Raw genomic sequence first — 19,299 nt, forward strand, 5'->3', positions numbered from 1 at the left:
GTGAGAGGGAAGTGGGATTACACATGGGGAACCACCAGGGGCATGGCTCTGGGGTCCTTCCAGCCCCCCACCCGACGCCCACGGCTCGGGCTCTCTGCTGTGCCGCCCCACAGGGAGCCCATGGACCAGCCCCCCTGGCTTTGAGCTCCCAACCTTTCATCCCACCTGCTCCCAAACCTGCCGGTTCCTCAGCTCCCGATGGATAAACAGCTTCTCCGGCTCGGGGAAACTGAGGCAGGAAGACACCAGACTCGCCCGAGGCTGCTGTTTCCAACCAAGCCGGCAAGGGAAGCCAGGAGTCCCGGCTGCTGTGCTCATTTCCATCCCAGGCTCATTTATAAAGTCATTTTCCCTTTGTGCCAGTGGCAGAGCAGTGCCAGTCACCCACGGAGTAGCTGACATTGCTGGATCACTTCGTTCACCAGTCTGGGTGGGTTCATCCCCACCCAGCAGCACAGAAGGAGTTTAGAGCCCTGAGAGGTGTCCCTGCCTCGCTGTGCATCCCCAGGGCACAACACACCACCTTTCCCAGCCTCAGTTTCCCTTTTAAACCAAAACCTGCTGTGGAGGCAGGCCTGGCACTCAGGCTGGGTGCCTCAGTGTCCCCCCTGTCAGAGTTCAGCCTCGGGGACCTTCCCAGCAGAGCCAGACTGGGCTCCTCCATCTCTCAGCATCTTCCTTTCCCCGAGAACTGAGCCTTGGCAAAGGGAAGGAGCTGCTTATGCAGAACAAATGGAATCAATCAAAACAAAAGGCAGCGGGCCTGATTCTATTTATTACCCATCCAAGGGTGTCAAACGCATCTCCAGACATCCACAGCCATATGGAGAGGGAGAACCCAGCGGGGCCACCCCGGTGGGCAGGGACAGGCAGGGCCAGCCATACCTGGGCAAGGCCACACAGCCACTGACTGGCCATTCACCCTGCTCTGTCCTTTGGCTAGTCCTGGGCACATCCCAGTCCCTCCCAGCTTTTCATCCGTGGCACCCTCAGCCTCCTCCTTAGGACTGCACCAGTCCCCAGCCACCCACAGCTTAGGGCTGGTGCCACGGAGCAGCCAGGGCACGTGGAGTGGGGGGGATGAGGAGCAGGGCACTGACACCTGCCCAAAATAGCTGGCACTGGATGCAGCACCACCTCCACGGGCGTTTCAGGCACTCAGGATCCATGGTGGAGGATCCAGCAGCAGGATCCAGCCCACACTGCCGAGTGAATTAAATCTGTGCCTGCTTTTCCAGGAACGCCACTCATGTTAACACACTCCCTGAGCTCCAGGTACCTTCTCACCGCTCCCTCGGCATCCCAGCTGCTGGAAGAGGTGAAGCTGGAGGTACCTGTGTGCTCCTCTCCCAGCTGGGGCAGTGCCAGCCCTCTGGCCTTGGAACAGAAGCTGGCAGAGGCAGGAAGACAGGGGAGATGGTTTATTGACCACTGCAGCAGGGCAGTGGCACAGGCCGTGTGCCAGAGGGACACGCTGGCTCCTGGCACGTGTGGCCACGAGGATCTGCAGGGAAGGAGCCTTTGTGCCTGGGGGCTACTGCAGAACACCAGAGCCTCCTGTCCCGCCTGGCTGGCACGGGGCAGAGCCCAGCTCAGGGCGAACAGCACACCGGGGCACAGCTCCTGGGGCTGGCACCTCCAGGTGAGCCACGCAACCTGCTCTTCTCCCTGTCCCCAGCACGAGCGCTGGGCCGTGCCTCAGTTTCCCCTTGCTGTCAGGCACTGCCCACCCCCTTCCTGGAGCCTGTCCCAGCTGCCAGCCCTGGGAATTGCTGATCACAAATGGAGCAGAGGGCAGGCTCCTGCGGGTCTGGGCTCCAGCGCTGGCAGCACCGGGGGCACTGCCATGTGCTCTGAGCCTTCCCCCGGGCAATGAGGAGACGCCAACTGAGCTCCGTGCTTCTCGGAGAGCAAACCGGGCCACGCAGCTCCCCTCGCCGTCCGGCTTGGCTGAAGCTGCCCGCGGCACCCCTGGGGCCCCGTTGGAAATGCCGTGGGGACCCGGCCACTCGCGGGGCTGGGGCAGCCTGGGGCTCGCACCGTGCTGAGGGCGCCGAGGCTCAGCCGCAGCTCCGGGAGGAGCATCCCGCGGGAGCCCGGCAGCGCGTCCCAGCCTCGGGGCGGCGGGGAGGATGATGATGACGATGATGACGGCGATGATGATGATGATGCCCGGCGGGGGATGAAGCTCCCGGCACGGCTGCAGGCTCCCCCTGGCGGCCCCGCCCCGCCCGGAGACGGGAAGGGATGGCAAATCCCGTCAGCAGCATTCCCATCAGCAGCATTCCCACCGGCAGCGTCCCACACCGGCTGCCTCCCCCAGCAGCAGCATCTCCCCCCGGCACCATCCCACACCAGCAGCATTCCCTGTTGGCAGCGTCCCGCACCGGCCACACACCACACCGGCAGCATCCTCGAGTTCCTCATTCCACCAGCTGCCCTCGGTGCTGCCCCCAGCTGAGAACTGCCCCCGGCAGCATCCTCCCTCCTCCCAGCCCATCTCCACCCAGCAGAGACTCAGCTTGAGCCCATTCAGATATTCCAAAGGAGGGTTAATGAAGGGGTTCGCACCGGAGCCCTTCCCAGCATCCTGAGGGATCTGCCACACCAGTTAGGAGGGGCTGGGCCCCCCTTTTTGGGTTGGAAGGGGCCTTTAAATGTCGTTTAGTCCTTGCAGCCCATGTCAGCGTGAGCCCCTGCTATGGGCTGTGAACCCCCCAGCATCCCGAGCACCAGGACAGCCCCCTCCATTGCAACCCCACAGCGTTTCCAGCCCTCAAATCCACCCCCATCCCCTGCAGAGACCCCTGAACACCCGGCTCCCATCCAAGCCCTTGCCAGTTCACAAGAGGTTTTGCCTTCACCAGAGTAAATCCAACAGCAATCAGGGAAGGGGAGCAGGAGGGGAGGGGGAAGAGGCACTATTTTCTTTTTTCCAATTTGATCTTATTAAAACTTCATTCAAAGAAATAGACTTTTCATCTCAAATCTCATGCAAGTTTCATGGCGCTGCAGATGGCAGAGTGGGAAAACGCCCGTCACAGAGTTTAATAACAGCACCCAGCCCTTAAACTGGCTCCTTCCCGTGCCAAAACGTCCCCACTGTGCACCCTGAGCACACCCCACGCTGCCCAGCATTTTAAGGACCATCCCCCCTCATCCTCTAATGGCTTTGCTCACGCTGTCGCCGGTTAAATCTGCAGCCCTCTCACACGAATAAATCCCCCTGGATGTGCCAGATGCAGGCACGAGCCCGCTGCCCATCAGCAGATCAGCAGGGCCAGGCCGTGTCCTGCTGTCACCCCTCCTCGCCCGCCGTGCCTCAGTTTCCCCAGCTCCGGAGCTGCAGGGACGGGAGGCAGCGGTGACACCGGCGGTGACACCACGGAGCGCTCCCGTGGGACGCGCTGAGCGCTGCGGGTGCCTGAGCGCCTCAGACGTCCCCTGAGGACAGAGGAGCCGCTTCCCCTTCCCCAGGGCTGCCTCCGTGGGAGCGGTGACTAAACAACATCCCCGATGGAGTCACTAATAAACACCGAGGTCGCCCGGGCGCTGTCGCCTCCGCGCCGGGAGGAGCCCGGCTCAGCATCCAGAGAGGTGCTGATTCATCACGGGAAGCGGCTCCGCTCGGCTCCCCGGGCGGGCACGGGGCTGCCAGAGGCTGCTCAGAGCCTCGTCTGGAGCAGCGGAGCCTGTGCAGGCCTCCTCTCGAAGCTTGGCTGCTGCAGCAGCCACAAAAACCAGCAGGAGCTGCGCAGCATCTCGCTCCCTCTTCCCCATGTGAGAGGGAAGCCCAGGCTCTGAGCAGCTCGGAGATGGGTCCGGAGGGGACAGGATTGAGGGGCTGGCTGTCACACAGCTCTGTCGCAGCCCCCAGCGCGGCTGTGAGTCCAGGGTTACCCCAGGAATGGGCTCTCCATCGCTCACAGCCCGCGGCATCCCTGTGCCCGCACAGGCACCCGGGGCGGTTCGCACCGAGCCTGCCCACAGGGACGGGGAGCAGAGGGACCCAGTGCTGCCGGCCCTGGAGCAACACCCCGTGCGAGGTGAGGGGCGAAGCGGGGGACACGCAGAGCCTGGAGCTCTGCCGAGTCCATCCACGCAGCCCCGCGGCCGCAGGAACGGCAAAAACCAGCGCCGCTTCTCTGCAGCCTGGAGGGTGATAACCGCACACCCCCAGACATCATCCTCGGATGATCATCCTCTATCAGCACATCCCGAGCCTTCTCCGGCAGCTCCCCGCACCAGCCCCAGCCTCCTGCCACAAGGGGGAACTCCTGGGCTGGAGAAATTCATCCCAGAGGTGCTCCACGGCTTTGCGCCCTCAGCCCTCCCAGGGAGGGTTTTTCCCCAGGGAAGGATGCTCTGCCCCCGCTCAGGGACCTCGGACTCCTTCGTTCACACCGAACTACCTGAAGGCACCTCCCGACACCCTGCCCCAGGAGGAGGGGTTGGGTTCATGGGATTCGTGTCTCTGACCTCCTTTCTCCAGCTGATCCAATCCAAGGGATGAAGGCCAGGCAGGGCACACAGCTCACGAAGGGGGAGGGAGTTTAACTGAATGAAGGAGCGTAGCAGGGCAACGTTTCTGAGACATTGCCCAGAGCGCCACAAAAAAAGCCACATATTCTGCGTGGGTGGCTCGGTCAAGCAAGGACAGGCTGGACACTTGTATCATCACTGGGAAGGAAAGCCAACAGGGCTTCCAGGAGAAATGGCACTGGTCTGGCTCCCAGTGCTGTCCTGCAGCACTCACACAGGTAACAGAGGGAGCGGGATCTGCATCCCAGCTGGACTTGGCACACTCTGGAGTGAGCCCAGAGTCCTCCAGTGGGGCAGAGAAAAGACTGAGCACTGGTTCCATGTCTGGCTGGTGCCATGCAGCTTTGTGTTCCCACAGCCAGGCTTTGTGGCTGCTGCTCTCCCACATGGACATTCCCCTTCCCCTCCACCTTCTCAAAGGCTCCAACCCCCCACCCCTGCCCTCAGCACAGAGGATGGTGTTTGGCTTGGCCACGTGGCTCTCCAAACAGCAGGGTGGTTCCAAGGCAAAACTTCCTGTGGTGCTGCTCACACGGAGCCCACGGGAGTGTCTGTTTGGGGAAAAGTATCAGATAAGCTCCAGGCTGGGTGGGATCCAGCACTGAGCAGAACCCATGGGGGGGTCTGAGCCCATTGTCTGAGCCCCAACCCCACATGTGTCTCGATGACATTGGAGACAAGCACACCTGGAAGGGACCTGGGCAATGCTGCATCACCTGAAGAAGTAGCACCGAGAGGGGCAGAGAGGCAAATTCAGGTGATGTGAGATGCAGTGGGGTTGAGAAGTCTATCCAAAACCTTGGGGTGACAAGATCTCCCCATAGCTCCAATCTGCACAGGAGAAAGGAAAACATTCCTTGGCAGAAAAATGTGTTGGGAAGAGGGTGGGGGATGCTGAGGAATTTGTCTGCCCCCAAGATGGAATACCAGGAAGGGGAAGAAAGATGCCAGGAGGATGGAAGAGAGAGGCATGGACCAGCAGGATTAGCAATGATAAACTTGCAGCTAAACTGGGTTTATGTCAGCATGTATTACCCGGGAGTGACAGCAATGATGGGCTTGCTCATCTGCCATTTATAAGTGGCAAATTCTCCCTCCATCCTGTTTACTATGAATTAGCTGGCATATGTCTAATCGTCTTTGCAAGCACCACTCGACTGGCAGAGATTAAGGCCCTGCTCCTCCTCCAAACCAAGCATTGCACTCCACTGCAAGGCAGCAGGACGCTGCTTCCACCAGGCTGCCCAGGGAGGGGACCAAGGATGGCACTCAGTGACACAAAGCAATTCCCCCCAGCCTCACAGCCCTCCAGAAACCCCAAGTCCTAAAGCAGCCAGGCCCTAGAGCAAGAAATCCCTGCTCCTCCAAGGGAGCCTGAGCAGGTCTCTTAAGGAGACAACCTCTCCTCTGTGACTGCCTCAGGTCCAAATACATGGGATGCTATTAGCTGGATATGCCATCAGGTAGATGGGCCAGGGAAAGAAGCACCAACAGGGACTCAAGAGACCAACGAGAATTAAATCCTTGACTCCTTTCCAAGCAAGTGCTGCACTTGTGCACATTGCCAATGCAGAACCCAACTGGTTTCCGTCACGAGCCATGAAAACCAGCTTTAGCCAGGGATTCACATGGAGAAGAGCTGGGATGGCGAAACCCAGAGCACTTATTAAACAATAAAGCAGAGCAAGAGGTGTGTGTGTGCGTGGGGGGTGTTTGCACGGCCAGCTGCCTGCCTCAGGGCGTGTGTTGTTTGGCGAGCAAGGTGCTGCTTGGGTGGTGGGAGACCCTTGGCTGACACTGGCCTGTTAGTCAGGCACGTCAAAACAACCTTGGAGGGCTTGGAAAATCCAGCTTGCACAGAAGGTTGCTCCATCACAGCAGCAGGAGCCCTCAGAGCCAGAGTAAACAGTGACTCAGGAAGGGAAGGAGCACAGGGGAGATGGGCCTGCAGGGAGGCAGTGAGGGGCTCTGCCAAAGGAGGCTGCTCTCACCTGCACAGGCTGGATTTGAAGCCCAGGTTGCCCTCCTGCTATGATGGTGAGGAAGCAGAGCAGCTCTGTCTGCCCCAGGGCATGAGCAGCCTGAGATCAGGACTGAGGGAGCCCTGAGCTTTGCAGAACATCCTCACTCTTCTGAAGCAAATGTTTTCCCCTCTGTGCTCCTCAGTGTCTTTCAAGAACAGAGATAAATTAGACGGAGCCTTATCTCTAACAGTTATTATCGTGCCTGTGCACCAGAGTCTCCACGGGATCACGGGATCAGGAGAGAGGAAGCCTCCCTTCCCACTGGCAGTCCACCCTTGTTCCCACAGAGGCAGAGGAAAGGGAGTTGTATCCACCTTCTCCACGCAGCCCCAGCCTGGGGAGCAGAATCTGCTGTCCCCAGTGACGTGTCCAGCAGTGCTGAGACCCGAGTGACCAGCCCCAGCACCCACCCTGCCACTCCCGAGCTGGTGCCACCCCCAGCTCGCCTTGGCAAGGGCGCAGTCAGTGTGATGTGTCATGCCCAGCTGGGTTTGCTGGGGGCTGTGGCAGCCCAGTGAGGACTTGGCTGTGAACAGGAGATGTGCAGCACGCCACAGGCTGCCCGGGGGCTGCCCTGGGCCAGCCAGATGCTGTTTGCTCAGCAGGGAGAGGAAAGCCCTGCTCACACCAGCCATGCAGCACAGCTGCACTGCCTCTGCACGGAGGAAGCACAGCTTCCAGCAGGCTGGGGCTCTGGAAGGTGCTGGAGCCAGGCAGGCAGCACTGCTCGGTGCAGGAAGGACAAAGGAACAACGTCCTGGTTGGGGACACCTGGTTCAAGGCCACCTCTAATTGGTATCGCTGTCTCCTCCACGCCTGGACCAGCTCAGGGTAAGGGAGCTGAGCTGGGGGATGTCCCCAGGGATGTGGCTGCTCCAGGTGAGGAGAAATGAGCGTACAGCTTGGAGGCAGCTGCAGGGAGCTGTGAGCAGGCACCGCGCTGTGCTGCAGGACCAGGAGGCAGCTGTGGCCCTGTCTCGGGGGGTTAGCTGGCTCCTCTGTGTAGCTGTCACCCCAGCACGCTGCTGCAGGCAGCCCCCCAGGAATGTCCTGTCCCAGGCTCTGCTGCTGCACCGTGTTTATTCAGCAGGAGTGTTCCAGGCACGGCCAGTCCCCAGTGCTCACTGCCTGCCCTGCTGACCACAGACGTGAGAGCTCTTGTGCACAAAATATCCCGAGAATACTGCCTCTAATTAGAGGGTAGAGTTAAAAATACCCACAGTCCATAAAGAGAGGGAGGCAGACAGGGAAAAGGCACATGCCAGCGTGACTGACGCCCCGGGAGGGAGACGAGATTAGGAGCCACTCAGCCTCACACATACAAATGATTCAAAATAGATGAGCATATGCCTGAGCAATGAACTAGGGGGAAATGATGAGACTGGTGTAGGAGTGGGGTCATGGTCTGTGACACCAGGGAATCAACAGCTTGTCTAGACTCCAGCAGACTAAAAAAGAGATGCTGTCTTCAGCTAGGAGTGAGAGGCACTGTAGCACGAGGCCATCCGTAAAAAGCTGCCCGAGCAGCAGGAGCGGTGTGAAAGAGGGATGGACACAGGCCAGACACCTGCAACTCTTCCCAGAGCTGCTGAGAAAGATCTGAGAATGGTCTGCTAAGATCAGGAGCGATGTGCATAAACACATACCTGCAGAGCCTTAAACCGACCCTAGAAATCCTCCAGGACAAGGCAGGACTTTGCTTCCAAACATCTCTCCCAGTCAGGCTGAGAGATCCTGTCCCACCAAGGGGAACCAGGGGTGGGATGCAGCTCCTGCTCACCCCAGTGCAGCTCCAGGGAGACTTTTCCTCTCTGGTGGCCATTCTGTCACCAGTCACACACGTCACCTCTGACCTTCCATCTGCCACACGCAAAGGTGGCTCTAGAGACATTGCAGATCATCCAACGAAACCGTATCTGCTGGTATTTTCCCCCTGAGCAAACACAGTGGCCCAGGTCTCTCCTCTTTGGTGCAAAGTTTTTTCTTTACCAGAACAGATTCCCCCTGAGGGCTGCTGCTCTCACCTGGGCAGCACAAGGAGCTCCCACCTCTGAGAGCAGCCAAACCCTCTCTCTGATGGAGCTGTCTGCCAGGACCTCCCTCTTCCCAGGCCAGCAGCGGCCTGCCACAATCACAGCATCAAAGTTAAAGAGGTCTGTGGCCAAGCTGCTGGCTGGGAAGGGTCCAGATGGACAGCCCTGAGGGCTCAGACAGGCTGCTCCTCTCACACAAGGTATGGCACAGCTCGCTGGCAGAGCCCTGGGAGCCCCGGTGCCTGGGATAATCACATTCCTGCCTGCCATGTGGACTGCTATTGAAAAGCCATCGTGACAGGCACAGCCTGTTATTACAGGTTTGAGCAGCTTCTTCCCAGCAGGGCTTGAAACTCAGTTTGGGCCTCCGGGCACTGCAAGCATCAAAAGGATCCATTTTCTCTGAGTCGCCTTCAGATCCCAGACACCTGATGTACAACACGCTCCATGCAACCTTCAGAAATCCCTAAGGGTTGTGTTTTTTTTTTTTTTTCTCCAGTTTGATTCTTGGTCACCCTCCCTCTGTTCTTACAAGTGCCAGGAGTGAGGCTCCACTGCCTTATCCCACATTTTGTTCTCCACCACTCCCCACACAGGCTGTCCTGGAGCTCGGGAAGGCTCCTGTGCTCCCTTCCTATCATCCTGCAGAATCCTCTTCTTGTTTGGAGCATGGATTGGAAAACCCTTCAGAGAACAAGGAAATCACAGGAGGAGCTCCCTCCTCCTTCCTGAACACATCCCTGTGCCACACAGGGCTGCCCTCAGCACGAATTTTATTCCAGCTACTTGTTTGAACATTAAATAAGGAAAAGGGAGCTCCATCTGTGTGTGAAAATCAATGTTTTACACAGCAGTGCTTTGCCATCCCAGGCTGATGGGCGCTACAATTCCTGTATAATATTTATTGTGACTCCTTGAGCTTGTTGAGTTTCACGTTTCAAAGCGCTCCTCAGAGGCGATGGCAGCTGAAAAGGCAGGACCTGGCTGCAATGAAACCACGGAGGCAGCACAAAGAGAAGAGCTGGCACGGGTTGTAGCAGCCTGAGATGAGCAATTGGCACATCCCTCCGGTGCAGGATGGATATCTGAGATGATGCCCGAGGTTTCACACCCTGGTGTTATCCATGAAGGTGATATCTGTGCTGCTCTCCAACCCCAGCCTCTGCCTGCACTGATTATTCACAAACACACTCTCAGGGCGTGCCTAGGCTGAGCTCCAGCAGCCTGGAGAGGGAAATGGGGGCTTAGGAGAGTTCCTCAGAGCAGATCCAGCTCCCCCTCGAGTGGCCCAGATGGCCTGGGGGAGCTGACACACCTCGGCACAGTCCTCCTGGGGCTGGCCCAGCACGGCTCATCCCCAGTCACAGCAGCTCAGAATGGTTTGGGTTGGAATTGGCCTCAAAAGTCATCCAGTTCCACCCCCTGTCACAGCCAGGGACACCTTTCACCAGACCAGGTTGCTCCAAGCACCATCCAAACTGAAATAATTTTTTTTTTTTTTTTGCAGTCCAGCTAGAGACCTCCCATCCTTCTTTGTCTCTTCTGTCTCATCTCCTCTCTGCCCTGATCAAGCTGCTGCTGGAAGCTAAAGATGATCCTGACACTTCAGTGATTGCACTTTATCGCTGATTATATTCGCTGTCATCACATTTTACTTCTCCTGTCAGAGCAGCCCAAATGCACTGTGTTAAAATGATTCCTTACTCGACAGGGACCCAGCCCAAAGATTGCCAGAGTCAGGTTTTAAGCCATAGAGCCTTATTAGGCGATTCCTTCCCCTTCATCCTCAGGGAAATATCCCATCTGGCCATTAGAATTGATGAGACTCCCTGTATTAATTTCACCGGGCTCAGATCAGCCCTTTAAATCTACTCATTAGCATCTCGAGTTAGATCTGCTGCGTTATCAGGTTAAATACATTTTTACATCCCTTAACTTCTGCCAGCTCTGCTGAGCTGGTTTACAGAGCAGAGGAGAGCTCTGGCTTTCATTCCAGCTGCTTGATCTTCAACAGCTTCTTAATTACATCCTCATCAGACTCTGCTGGCAGTGACGCAAGAGCCAGCATTAACACAGAACTCGCTCCATTCGGGGCCACTGTCCCACGCTGATAATTTTTGTTGCTTTCTGTTAATCAAAGAAAAAAAGTCCTGGGGCACTTTTGAGGACCACGCAGCAGCTCGGGATGGTCTCTGTACAAAGCCGTTTTTCAGGGCAAAATCACTAAATCAAACATTTGGCTGTGTCAGAAAGGATTTGGTCCAGCACGAGGGCTGGGGGAAGGTGTCCGTGCCCATGGGGGTTGGAATTAAATGATCTTTAAGGTCCCTCCCAACCCAAACCAGCCTGTGATTCTGCGACTCAGGAAGTTCCTCAAGAGCAACATCCTCCGTCCAGCTGCTTGTTTATGCTTCTTGCTTACTTTAAGTTGTTGAAAGTTTATAGTGCAATTCACAGACCAATGAGAGTTGGCATTTTAGGGCATGTTCTCAGGGAAATCTCTTTTTAGGGGTTCTTGTTAAATACAAGGGGGAAACACCTACTTTGGAGCAAAACTTGGATGGGTTTTGTAATCAAAATATCCTGGCTCAAAACCATCAAAGTCCTTACTCGGGGTGAGTTTCCTTCTGTCCACAGAGCTTAACCAGCGGCTGGGACCATCCCCTCTACCCATTCACGGGGGTCTCACCGCCGGGACCATCCCCTCTACCCATTCACGGGGGTCTCAGAGCCGGGACCATCCCCTCTCCCCATTCACGGGGGTCTCACTGCCGGGACCATCCCCTCTACCCATTCACGAGGGTCTCACCGCCGGGACCATCCCCTCTTCCCATTCACGGGGGTCTCACTGCTGGGACCATCCCCTCTCCCCATTCACGGGGGTCTCACTGCTGGGACCATCCCCTCTCCCCATTCACGGGGGTCCCAGTGCCAGGACCATCCCCTCTCCCCATTCACGGGGGTCTCACCGCCGGGACCATCCCCTCTCCCCATTCACGGGGATCCCAGAGCCGGGATCATCCCCTCTCCCCATTCACGGGGGTCTCACTGCCGGGATCATCCCCTCTCCCCATTCACAGGGGTCTCACTGCTGGGACCATCCCCTCTCCCCATTCACGGGGGTCTCACTGCTGGGACCATCCCCTCTCCCCATTCTCGGGGATCCCAGCGCCGGGACCATCCCCTCTCCCCATTCACGGGGGTCTCACTGCTGGGACCATCCCTCTCCCCATTCTCGGGGCTCCCACCGCCGGGACCATCCCGCCCCGCTGTGCTGGGCCCGGGTGCGGTCCGTGCCCCCTCCCCTGCGGGCCGTGCCGGGCCCGCCCCCGGCCGGAGCCCCCGCGGAGCCGGGACCGGGCTCGGCGGCACCCCCGCCCCCGGGCCGGCGCCGCCCGGGCAGTGCGCAGGCTCGGCTCGGCTCCGCACACCCCATCATGGCGCTGCGGCGGCCGGAGCTGCTCCGGCTCCTGCTCCTGCCCCTGCTCGGTGAGTACCGGCCGGCAGCGCCCGCACCGCCCCGCACCGCCCGCCGGGGGCCCGACAGCCGGGCACCGGGCTGCGCTGCTCCCGGCCCCATCCCGCGGTCACGGAGGGAGGAGGGATGCCGTGTCCCTGTCCCGATCCCGGAGTCACGGAGGGATGCAATGTCCCTGTCCCGGTCCCGGAGTCACGGAGGGAGGAGGGATGCCCTATTCCCGTCCCCATCCCGGAGTCAGGGGAGGGAAGAGGGATGCAGTGTCCCTGTCCCGATCGCGGAGAGAGAGAAGGAGGAGGGATGCGCTGCCGCGGTTGCGATCCCAGGGTAAGGGAGAGATGCGCTGACCGGTCGGGATCCTGGGGCAGGGAGGGAGGAGGGATGCTCTGCCCCCGTCCCGATCCCGGACAGAGAGAAGGAGGGGGATGCGTTGCCCCGGTTGCCATCCCAGGAAAAGGGGAAGATGCGCTGTCCCCGTCGCGATCCTGGGGAAGGCAGGGATGCGCTGCCCCTGCCCCTGCCCCTGCCCGGCAGGGATGCGCTGCCGTGACCCTGGCCCCGGGGAAGGGAGGGGAGGGATGCTCTGGCCCGAGCGCTGGGGGGACGCGGGGACAGCGTGGGAGCGCCGGGATGGGGACGGGACAGCGCACGGATCCAGGGCCGGCCGGCTGCAGGAGCCGCCGGATGCTGCGGGCGGTGTGGGACGCACACGCACCCACAGGACAGGGGGAAACATCCCAAACCCCAGCTCAGCAAGGAGCGGGTCCAGGGCTGAGGGTGCCAGGAATGTGCAGGCTCGGCAGGCAGGCAGGGCGGACACTAGTGCCTATTCAAGACCAGGCACAGGCGCCTATTGTTCGGGGGGCCCCGCATGAATGTTTGCAGTTTTAATTGCAAAAACATTTGCCAATTCCGCTCAGGAATGAATTTGGGCTCATTTGTTGTCTGGCTATTAATAGCTGGGGGGATGAGGAGGGGGACAGCAGCCGGTGGGCTCGCGTTGTCATCCCCCCCTCTGCCCAGATGGCAGGAGGAGAGGATGGGGTGGAGTGGGGTTAGGCTGACAACCAGCCCACAGCTGAGTACCAAAATACACGGGGCTGAGCGTACACACACTCAACAGTCACTGTTTCGGGTCAGCTCAAGGCTGAAGCGAAGGGAAATATTTCCACCAGTTTATCTAAGGACGAAAAACAATCCTCCAGCGACTCCCGAGAACTCGCAGAGTCGCTCTGGGTCTGAGATAAAGTGAGATTTGGGCACTGTTTACCGGATCAGTCAGCAGAGGGGTGCGAAGATGACTCTGACACTCATCCCCAACAAGCAGGGGGTTGTCACGCGCTCCACGCTCTGCTGTTCACTTGCTTTGCTGTGGCTTGGAGCAGAAACAACTTGAGCGGGAGAAATCAGGAGTGCCTGATCCCAGAGCATCACACAGTCTGCCCGGTGCTGACTCCGGATTCAGCTGCTCCCTGTGAGTGGGAAAAACCACAGACTTGACACGACTTTCCCTCACAGTGGGGCTGCAGGGCAGAAAGGTGCCCCTTTTCCTTCCTCTGAGCAGAGCCCAATTGTCTTGTTCAATCTGGCCTAAAAGATAGAAAGAATGGAAACAAACTCCAGATATTTCTGCGTTTCTTCAGGCAGACAATAGTTGCTAAAAGCAGCCAAACCCCACTGGTTTTGCAGCTCTGCCTGAGAGCATTTACTCTCACCTGGTGAGTGAACCCAGTGGTACCAGGTTTTGCTTTCCATTAAATTAAAAGTCCAAGTGCCTCATCCTGTGTTGATTTCCAGTAAAGTTTAAATTTGGGGACATAAGCCCAAAAGATTGGGCAGAGTGAGGTCAAGAATAAAAAGGTTTCTTCCACCATGCCTGACTTGAGGTACTGGGGGCACCCCACTAAAATAGGGTTATGCTGTCAGCAGTACATAAAATTAGACGTGTACTGAAGCCTGCAGGGCTGGTGCTGGATAGTGGGATGGGAGTGTGACTGGAAGGATGTGTTTGTGCCAACTGATTACTGGAGAAGAAAAAAAACAAAAAAGGCATGAAAAGATGGAGACAAAGCTCAGAGGATGCTGAGGTCCCAGGTCTGACCTGCTCTGGACCCTGAGGTGCTGCTTTGACTCCCAAGTGCTGCGAGCTGGGGTTGCTTCCAGCCAGAGCAGCCCCTGTCCTTGGTGGTGGCCTTAAAACATTGCCATGGAAGGGGAGCCAGTGAAGCATGGAGCATTCAGTGCATTCCCAGCTCTAGGCACTGAAAGCCTCTAAAGATTCTGCACATCAGGGAAATGCCATGGTCATAATTAAAGCAGCGGAAGCTCTCGGCGGCGCTGATGGAGAGCGGGGCTTAGGACTGACATCAGTTCTGCCTCCAGGTCTCTCCTTGCCGGCTTCCCCGTGGAAGCAAATATTTGGATTTTAGAGGATTTCACATGTTGGGCTGAGGGCAGAGCTGTGGAGACCCTCCCAAAACTCTCAAGTATTTCCTGTTGAAAATAGAAGAAGCTGATCCTGTGTAGTCCTTAATGGGTAGATACAGGCAAGTCCCAAGCACATCTCAGTTTTAAAGCTCATTATATTCAAATCTCCTTTTGCTTTAATTCTGAGGGCTTGGTAATAGGTTGGATTTCGCAAAAGGCTTTTTAAAATCTATGGAGTAGAAGTTCTCATTTCCTTTTTTTTTTTTTTTTTTTAATATATGAAGTCCATCTGTCCCAGCCACCAACAACTGTTCTGAGTCAGCTGTCAGTGCCAAAAACCACTCAGTGGAAATGTTGTTAGCTCTCTCGCAGTGATGATAAGTTGCTTGTTGGTATTTTCTGATGGGAAGTATTTGCAGTATCACTTTCTTTTCAACAGGCAGTAAAAAACCGGGACAAACAGCTTTGAGAGCCCTGCCAAAATCAGAGGCTTAATAACATCTTCCAAAAAATTCCTAGGAAGGGCTTGGTGTTCCTTTTTGGGTAGGCAGGGTCTGGCATCACCATCAAAGAGTGGTTGGATGCACATCTCCTTTACAGCTGTTGACAAAGAACGTGACACCAGCACATTCCTTCTTTCCGAGAATTTCTTGGTCGCTGAAACACGAGGAGATTCAAAGAGTGAAATGTGTTTGCTTTAGTCTGTGGACTGAGATGTTGCTCTGCTTTGTGAGCTCGGGTTCTTTCAGTGTTTATTTTCCCTGCAGAAGTTGAATTCTGGGTCTCTTGGCCTGCTGCAGTTGTTTTTCAATTATCTGTCCGCACACGGAGGATTTGCACCAGGGACACGCTTGGAGTTGCCAAAAAATCACCTAAACAAGTAAATAAAGCGGAATGAGCTGCTGCATTTAGCTCCACGAACCAGGACAAAAGCTTTGGGTGGCCTCCTGCCAGTTTGCCCCTAACTTTAGCCATCTCCAAAGGGCAGAGCCATGACCAGCCCCCGCTGGCTTCTGCTTTTCTTGCAGCTTGCTCGGATTATTAGTTAAGTTCCTCTTGCAAATTGGGCTGGCTGCTTGCTCATCCTCTGCCGTGAGTGTTTGTGTCTTGAAGCAGAACTGGCCTCCCAGTTGTATATTTAGAGCTAATGCTTCACAGTTGATTGCATCAAGCCCTGATGATCCGGAGAAGGTTCGTGAACTCCTTACGGAGCCAGGCTGGAGTGGTGGGAGGGAGTTAGCAAAGGCAAAGGTTTTCACAGGCCAACAACATCCTGAGTCCTCCAGAGTCCTTCTCTGCACAACAAGAGCTTGTGTTGCCCACATGGCTCTCGACAAGATAAAACCACTGCTCTGTGCCAAAAAAAAAAAAAAAAAGAAGCCGGTGGCCTGCTTGGAAACTGCTGTTTGTATAAAAAGAGATGAGTTCCAGATATAAAATTAATTAGGATAATTACATTCTCAATCTGGCGTCTGTATCGACGGGAATTTGAGCCGCGGCGTCTTCTCCCGGTTGATAAGGGCTGGTTGCGTTCCCCCAGAGCCCCCAGGGAGTATCGTGTTTTGGTGAGACAGGATCCAAACCCAGCTAAACACTGAGCATCCCTTCTGTGTGGTGGAGAGGAGCTGAGGGCGTGTGCAGCAAACCCCAGTCCCTCGCTGAGTCAGGACGTGGCCTCAGAACCAGCTAATGGCTTTAATTACACTAATGAATGTTCTGGACACGGCCTGAAATTTCCCCCAAAGGGCTTGGATTGCTGCTTGGGTGCAGTTCTGGCAATAGCTGTGCTTGGGGCAGGGGAAATAACCTGCTGGGTCACGGTGCTCCAACTCCCTGCTGGAAATCAGAGGTTTCACTTTCAGAAGAATAAATAATAACATAAAAAGTGGACTTTTTTTTGGCTGGAAAGCTCAGGTCTTTGTTTGCTCATGACCTTTCAGAGCACCAACAGGAATAACCTGAGGGGAGAGGTGTTGTTTGGAGAGTTTCAGTTCGTTTTTGTGGGGACTTAGCAAAATAAATCTGTTGGGAACGGGACAGCGAGGAGGTCGTGGAGTCCATTCCTTGGGCTTCACCAAAACGCTGGTCTCAGGGATAATCAACTCCTGACAAACTCCTGCTTCTCCTTTTAGAGTTAAACCTTGTGGGAGGTGTTTTTTAAAGATGTTTCCTGCTCAGGTTAACCAGCTGAGGTGCTGCTATCACTTTGATGCCCTTGCTGCCACTCTGAGGAGGCTTTGTGTGACTCCTGGGCAGGACTTCAGCTGTCCAGCACAGCGAGGGCAGCACCAAGACAGCTGCAAACAGAGCTGCAGTCCTGTTCTTCAGATCAGCATCCTCAGCCAGGCCTTCAAATGCCTTAGAGAAAACCCCCAAGGTGCAAAAAATGAGGTTTGGGGAGGGGGTTCATCAGTGTTTTGGCAAAGGTGCTTCTCCGCTGTGTTGGGGGTTGGAGGAAAGTGCTTTAGGTGTGTTTTCCAAATCAGAAAACAGGCAGAGAAAAGAGCAGCAGAGGCAGGAGCTAAATTTATAAATGGGTGTTGAGAAGAAAAGAAGAACAAAGCAAAAAAAGTCAAAAAAACCCCCTCAAACCAAACCAAACCGAACCAAACCAAACCAAACCAAACCAAACCAAACCAAACCAGAAACAAAAGAACCCCACCAGAATAAAAAAACAAAAAAAACCAAAAAAAAACCAACCACACACACACACAAAAACCCCAACAACAACAACAACAAGAAAAACAAAACAAACAAAAATTAAAATAATCCAAAAAAACCCCAAAAGAACCCCAAAACAACAACTATTTCAGAAATTTCTCCAGCACCTGAGAGCGTGGTTGGGTCAGACTCCCATGAACTCACCTGTAAAATGCTGAGAGCTGTCAGATGAGAGTCCAGTCAACCCTGGGCTGGCACTGGCTAATCAAAGGGAAACGAAGCCACGTACATGTCATAACCTGACAGCACACAGGTACTCGAGATAAGCTCAAAAAATTAATGGGGATTGTTCTGTCATGCAAGAATTGCTTGTCAGTATGAGTAATCCCAGGTCTTGGGCTCTGTGGTGCCTCTGATGGGCTGGAGCACAGGGCTTAAGACTCAGTTACAAGGGGAAATGAAGGTTTTTGTCAGAGCACCAATAGATGAAGTAGATGAAATTAAATTGTGTTCAGATAATGCTTAAGGGTTTTCTTTTATTTTTTTTTTTTAAGTCATAAATCCTAGGGATTTCAGAGTTAAAGCCAGAACACGCTCGAACGCTACTCCCTTCAATGTACCTGATTATTACAACACAAATGTGAGATCAGTGGGGTTTTTAAGAGCCCTCCTAATTCGTTTGGGCACAGCTGGCTCATTTGAAGACACTGAGCTTTAAAACTGCAGCATGCCAGGGACTTACTCTGTCTTTGGCATGTGGCTAAAAGGCAGCAGTGGACAACGTTCAGCAGTATTTCAAGATTTTTTAATCACGCTATTAAAAATATATTTCAGTGGCCTAGGTAAGATTTTCTGCTGAGCTGGAGAAATCCACTGAAATCTAAGGGGATTTGTTCCTATTACTGGGCTGGGTTTCTAATGCCCATGACCTCCTCTGAAAATCCCTGCCTTAATAAACTTTTGGGCAATTTCTTATATAAGTGGCCAGTATTTGACAGCGAGGACGTAAATCAGGACACTTCTAGGCTCTGTTTTGAAGGGTGGGAATGAAATACTTCTAAAATTTCGGGTCTGTTGAAAGCAGGGAAGTCACCCTGCTCTCTGCTCTTGAGACATCTAATTCAGTTGCCATTTTTGACACTCTTGCCCAGTATATCTCAAGGTGTAGAAGCATGAGGTCCTTTGGTTTTTTGCTGAAGGTGCCCATGAAAATCTCATGTATCCCAAGGAAGTGAGGAGTTGGGTTTCATTAACAACACGGAATAAGGCTGGCAGGCAAGGTCATGGAGGAGATCTCTTTTGAGAGCCAGGCTTGCCTTTGAACAGAGAAACAGAGCTCTGCACAGCAGTCCTGCTTTTTATTCCCAGTAGAAAGGTTCCTGCCACTTTTCATCCCTCCAGGGGTGGCTGTGTGTTCTCTCAGACCTTGAGCAGAGGTGGCTGCACAGCAGAGAACTTAATGATTTTTCTGTGTCTAAATGGACAAGATCTTGCAGCCCCGACATCACCCGTGGAGACAGCATTTTGTGTTTTGCCAGGATGTTATCCTTGGAAAACAGAGGTTTGATGGATGTTGCCGCTGTTACCTGCGTTACAGAACAGCTTCTGATCACAGCTGTTTGCTGGGAGCTGACAAAAAAACAAAAACAAAAACAAAACAAAACAAAATCAAAAAACAAAAACCAAAAAAACCCAAAAAAAAAACCAAAAAAAAAAAAAACACCCAAAAAAAAAAACAGAAAAGAGGAAGAAGAAGCAAAAGCTCACTGTCCCAATTTGTGTCCTCGCTCACTGGAAGCTCCCCAAAAGATTAATTCATGGTGCTCTCGGGCTGCCGTAAAGCTGAGGAACGTTCCTGGGAGTCTGGGATGATAACTGGCTGTGTGAATCGTGGCGCTGGAGAGAGCCCCTGTGTCCACAGCAGCTTTTCCCGTGTACCCCAGGGTCCATTAAGGAGATTGCTGCCTGCTAATGGACTTCCTCCCCAGGCTCTGGCTGCTGACACTCTCCTGAATGATTTCCGGCAGCTCACACGGCAGGGAAGGTGTTGCAAAGTCCTGCAGCTCTTGTTGCTCCTGTCAAATAGCTTTTATCCCCTCGACGGGAACTTATCAACAGCTATTTTTAATGCACA

The 19,299-nt window shown here is 55.0% G+C and overlaps 1 protein-coding gene across 1 annotated transcript in view; it reads left to right on the forward strand.

Annotated features, from left to right (window-relative positions):
- The first annotated feature begins 12,021 nt into the window (after nt 1–12,021).
- JAM3 (junctional adhesion molecule 3) overlaps nt 12,022–19,299 on the forward strand; it is a 31,832-nt gene continuing 24,554 nt past the window's right edge. The window contains exon 1 of the mRNA XM_066334828.1: nt 12,022–12,088. Within this exon, the coding sequence (XP_066190925.1) occupies nt 12,037–12,088 (52 nt within the window). The 5' untranslated portion in view covers nt 12,022–12,036. The remainder of the gene's footprint in view (nt 12,089–19,299) is intronic.

The sequence above is a fragment of the Sylvia atricapilla genome, chromosome 23 (genome assembly GCF_009819655.1).
Source record: "Sylvia atricapilla isolate bSylAtr1 chromosome 23, bSylAtr1.pri, whole genome shotgun sequence".
NCBI classification, from domain to species: domain Eukaryota; kingdom Metazoa; phylum Chordata; class Aves; order Passeriformes; family Sylviidae; genus Sylvia; species Sylvia atricapilla.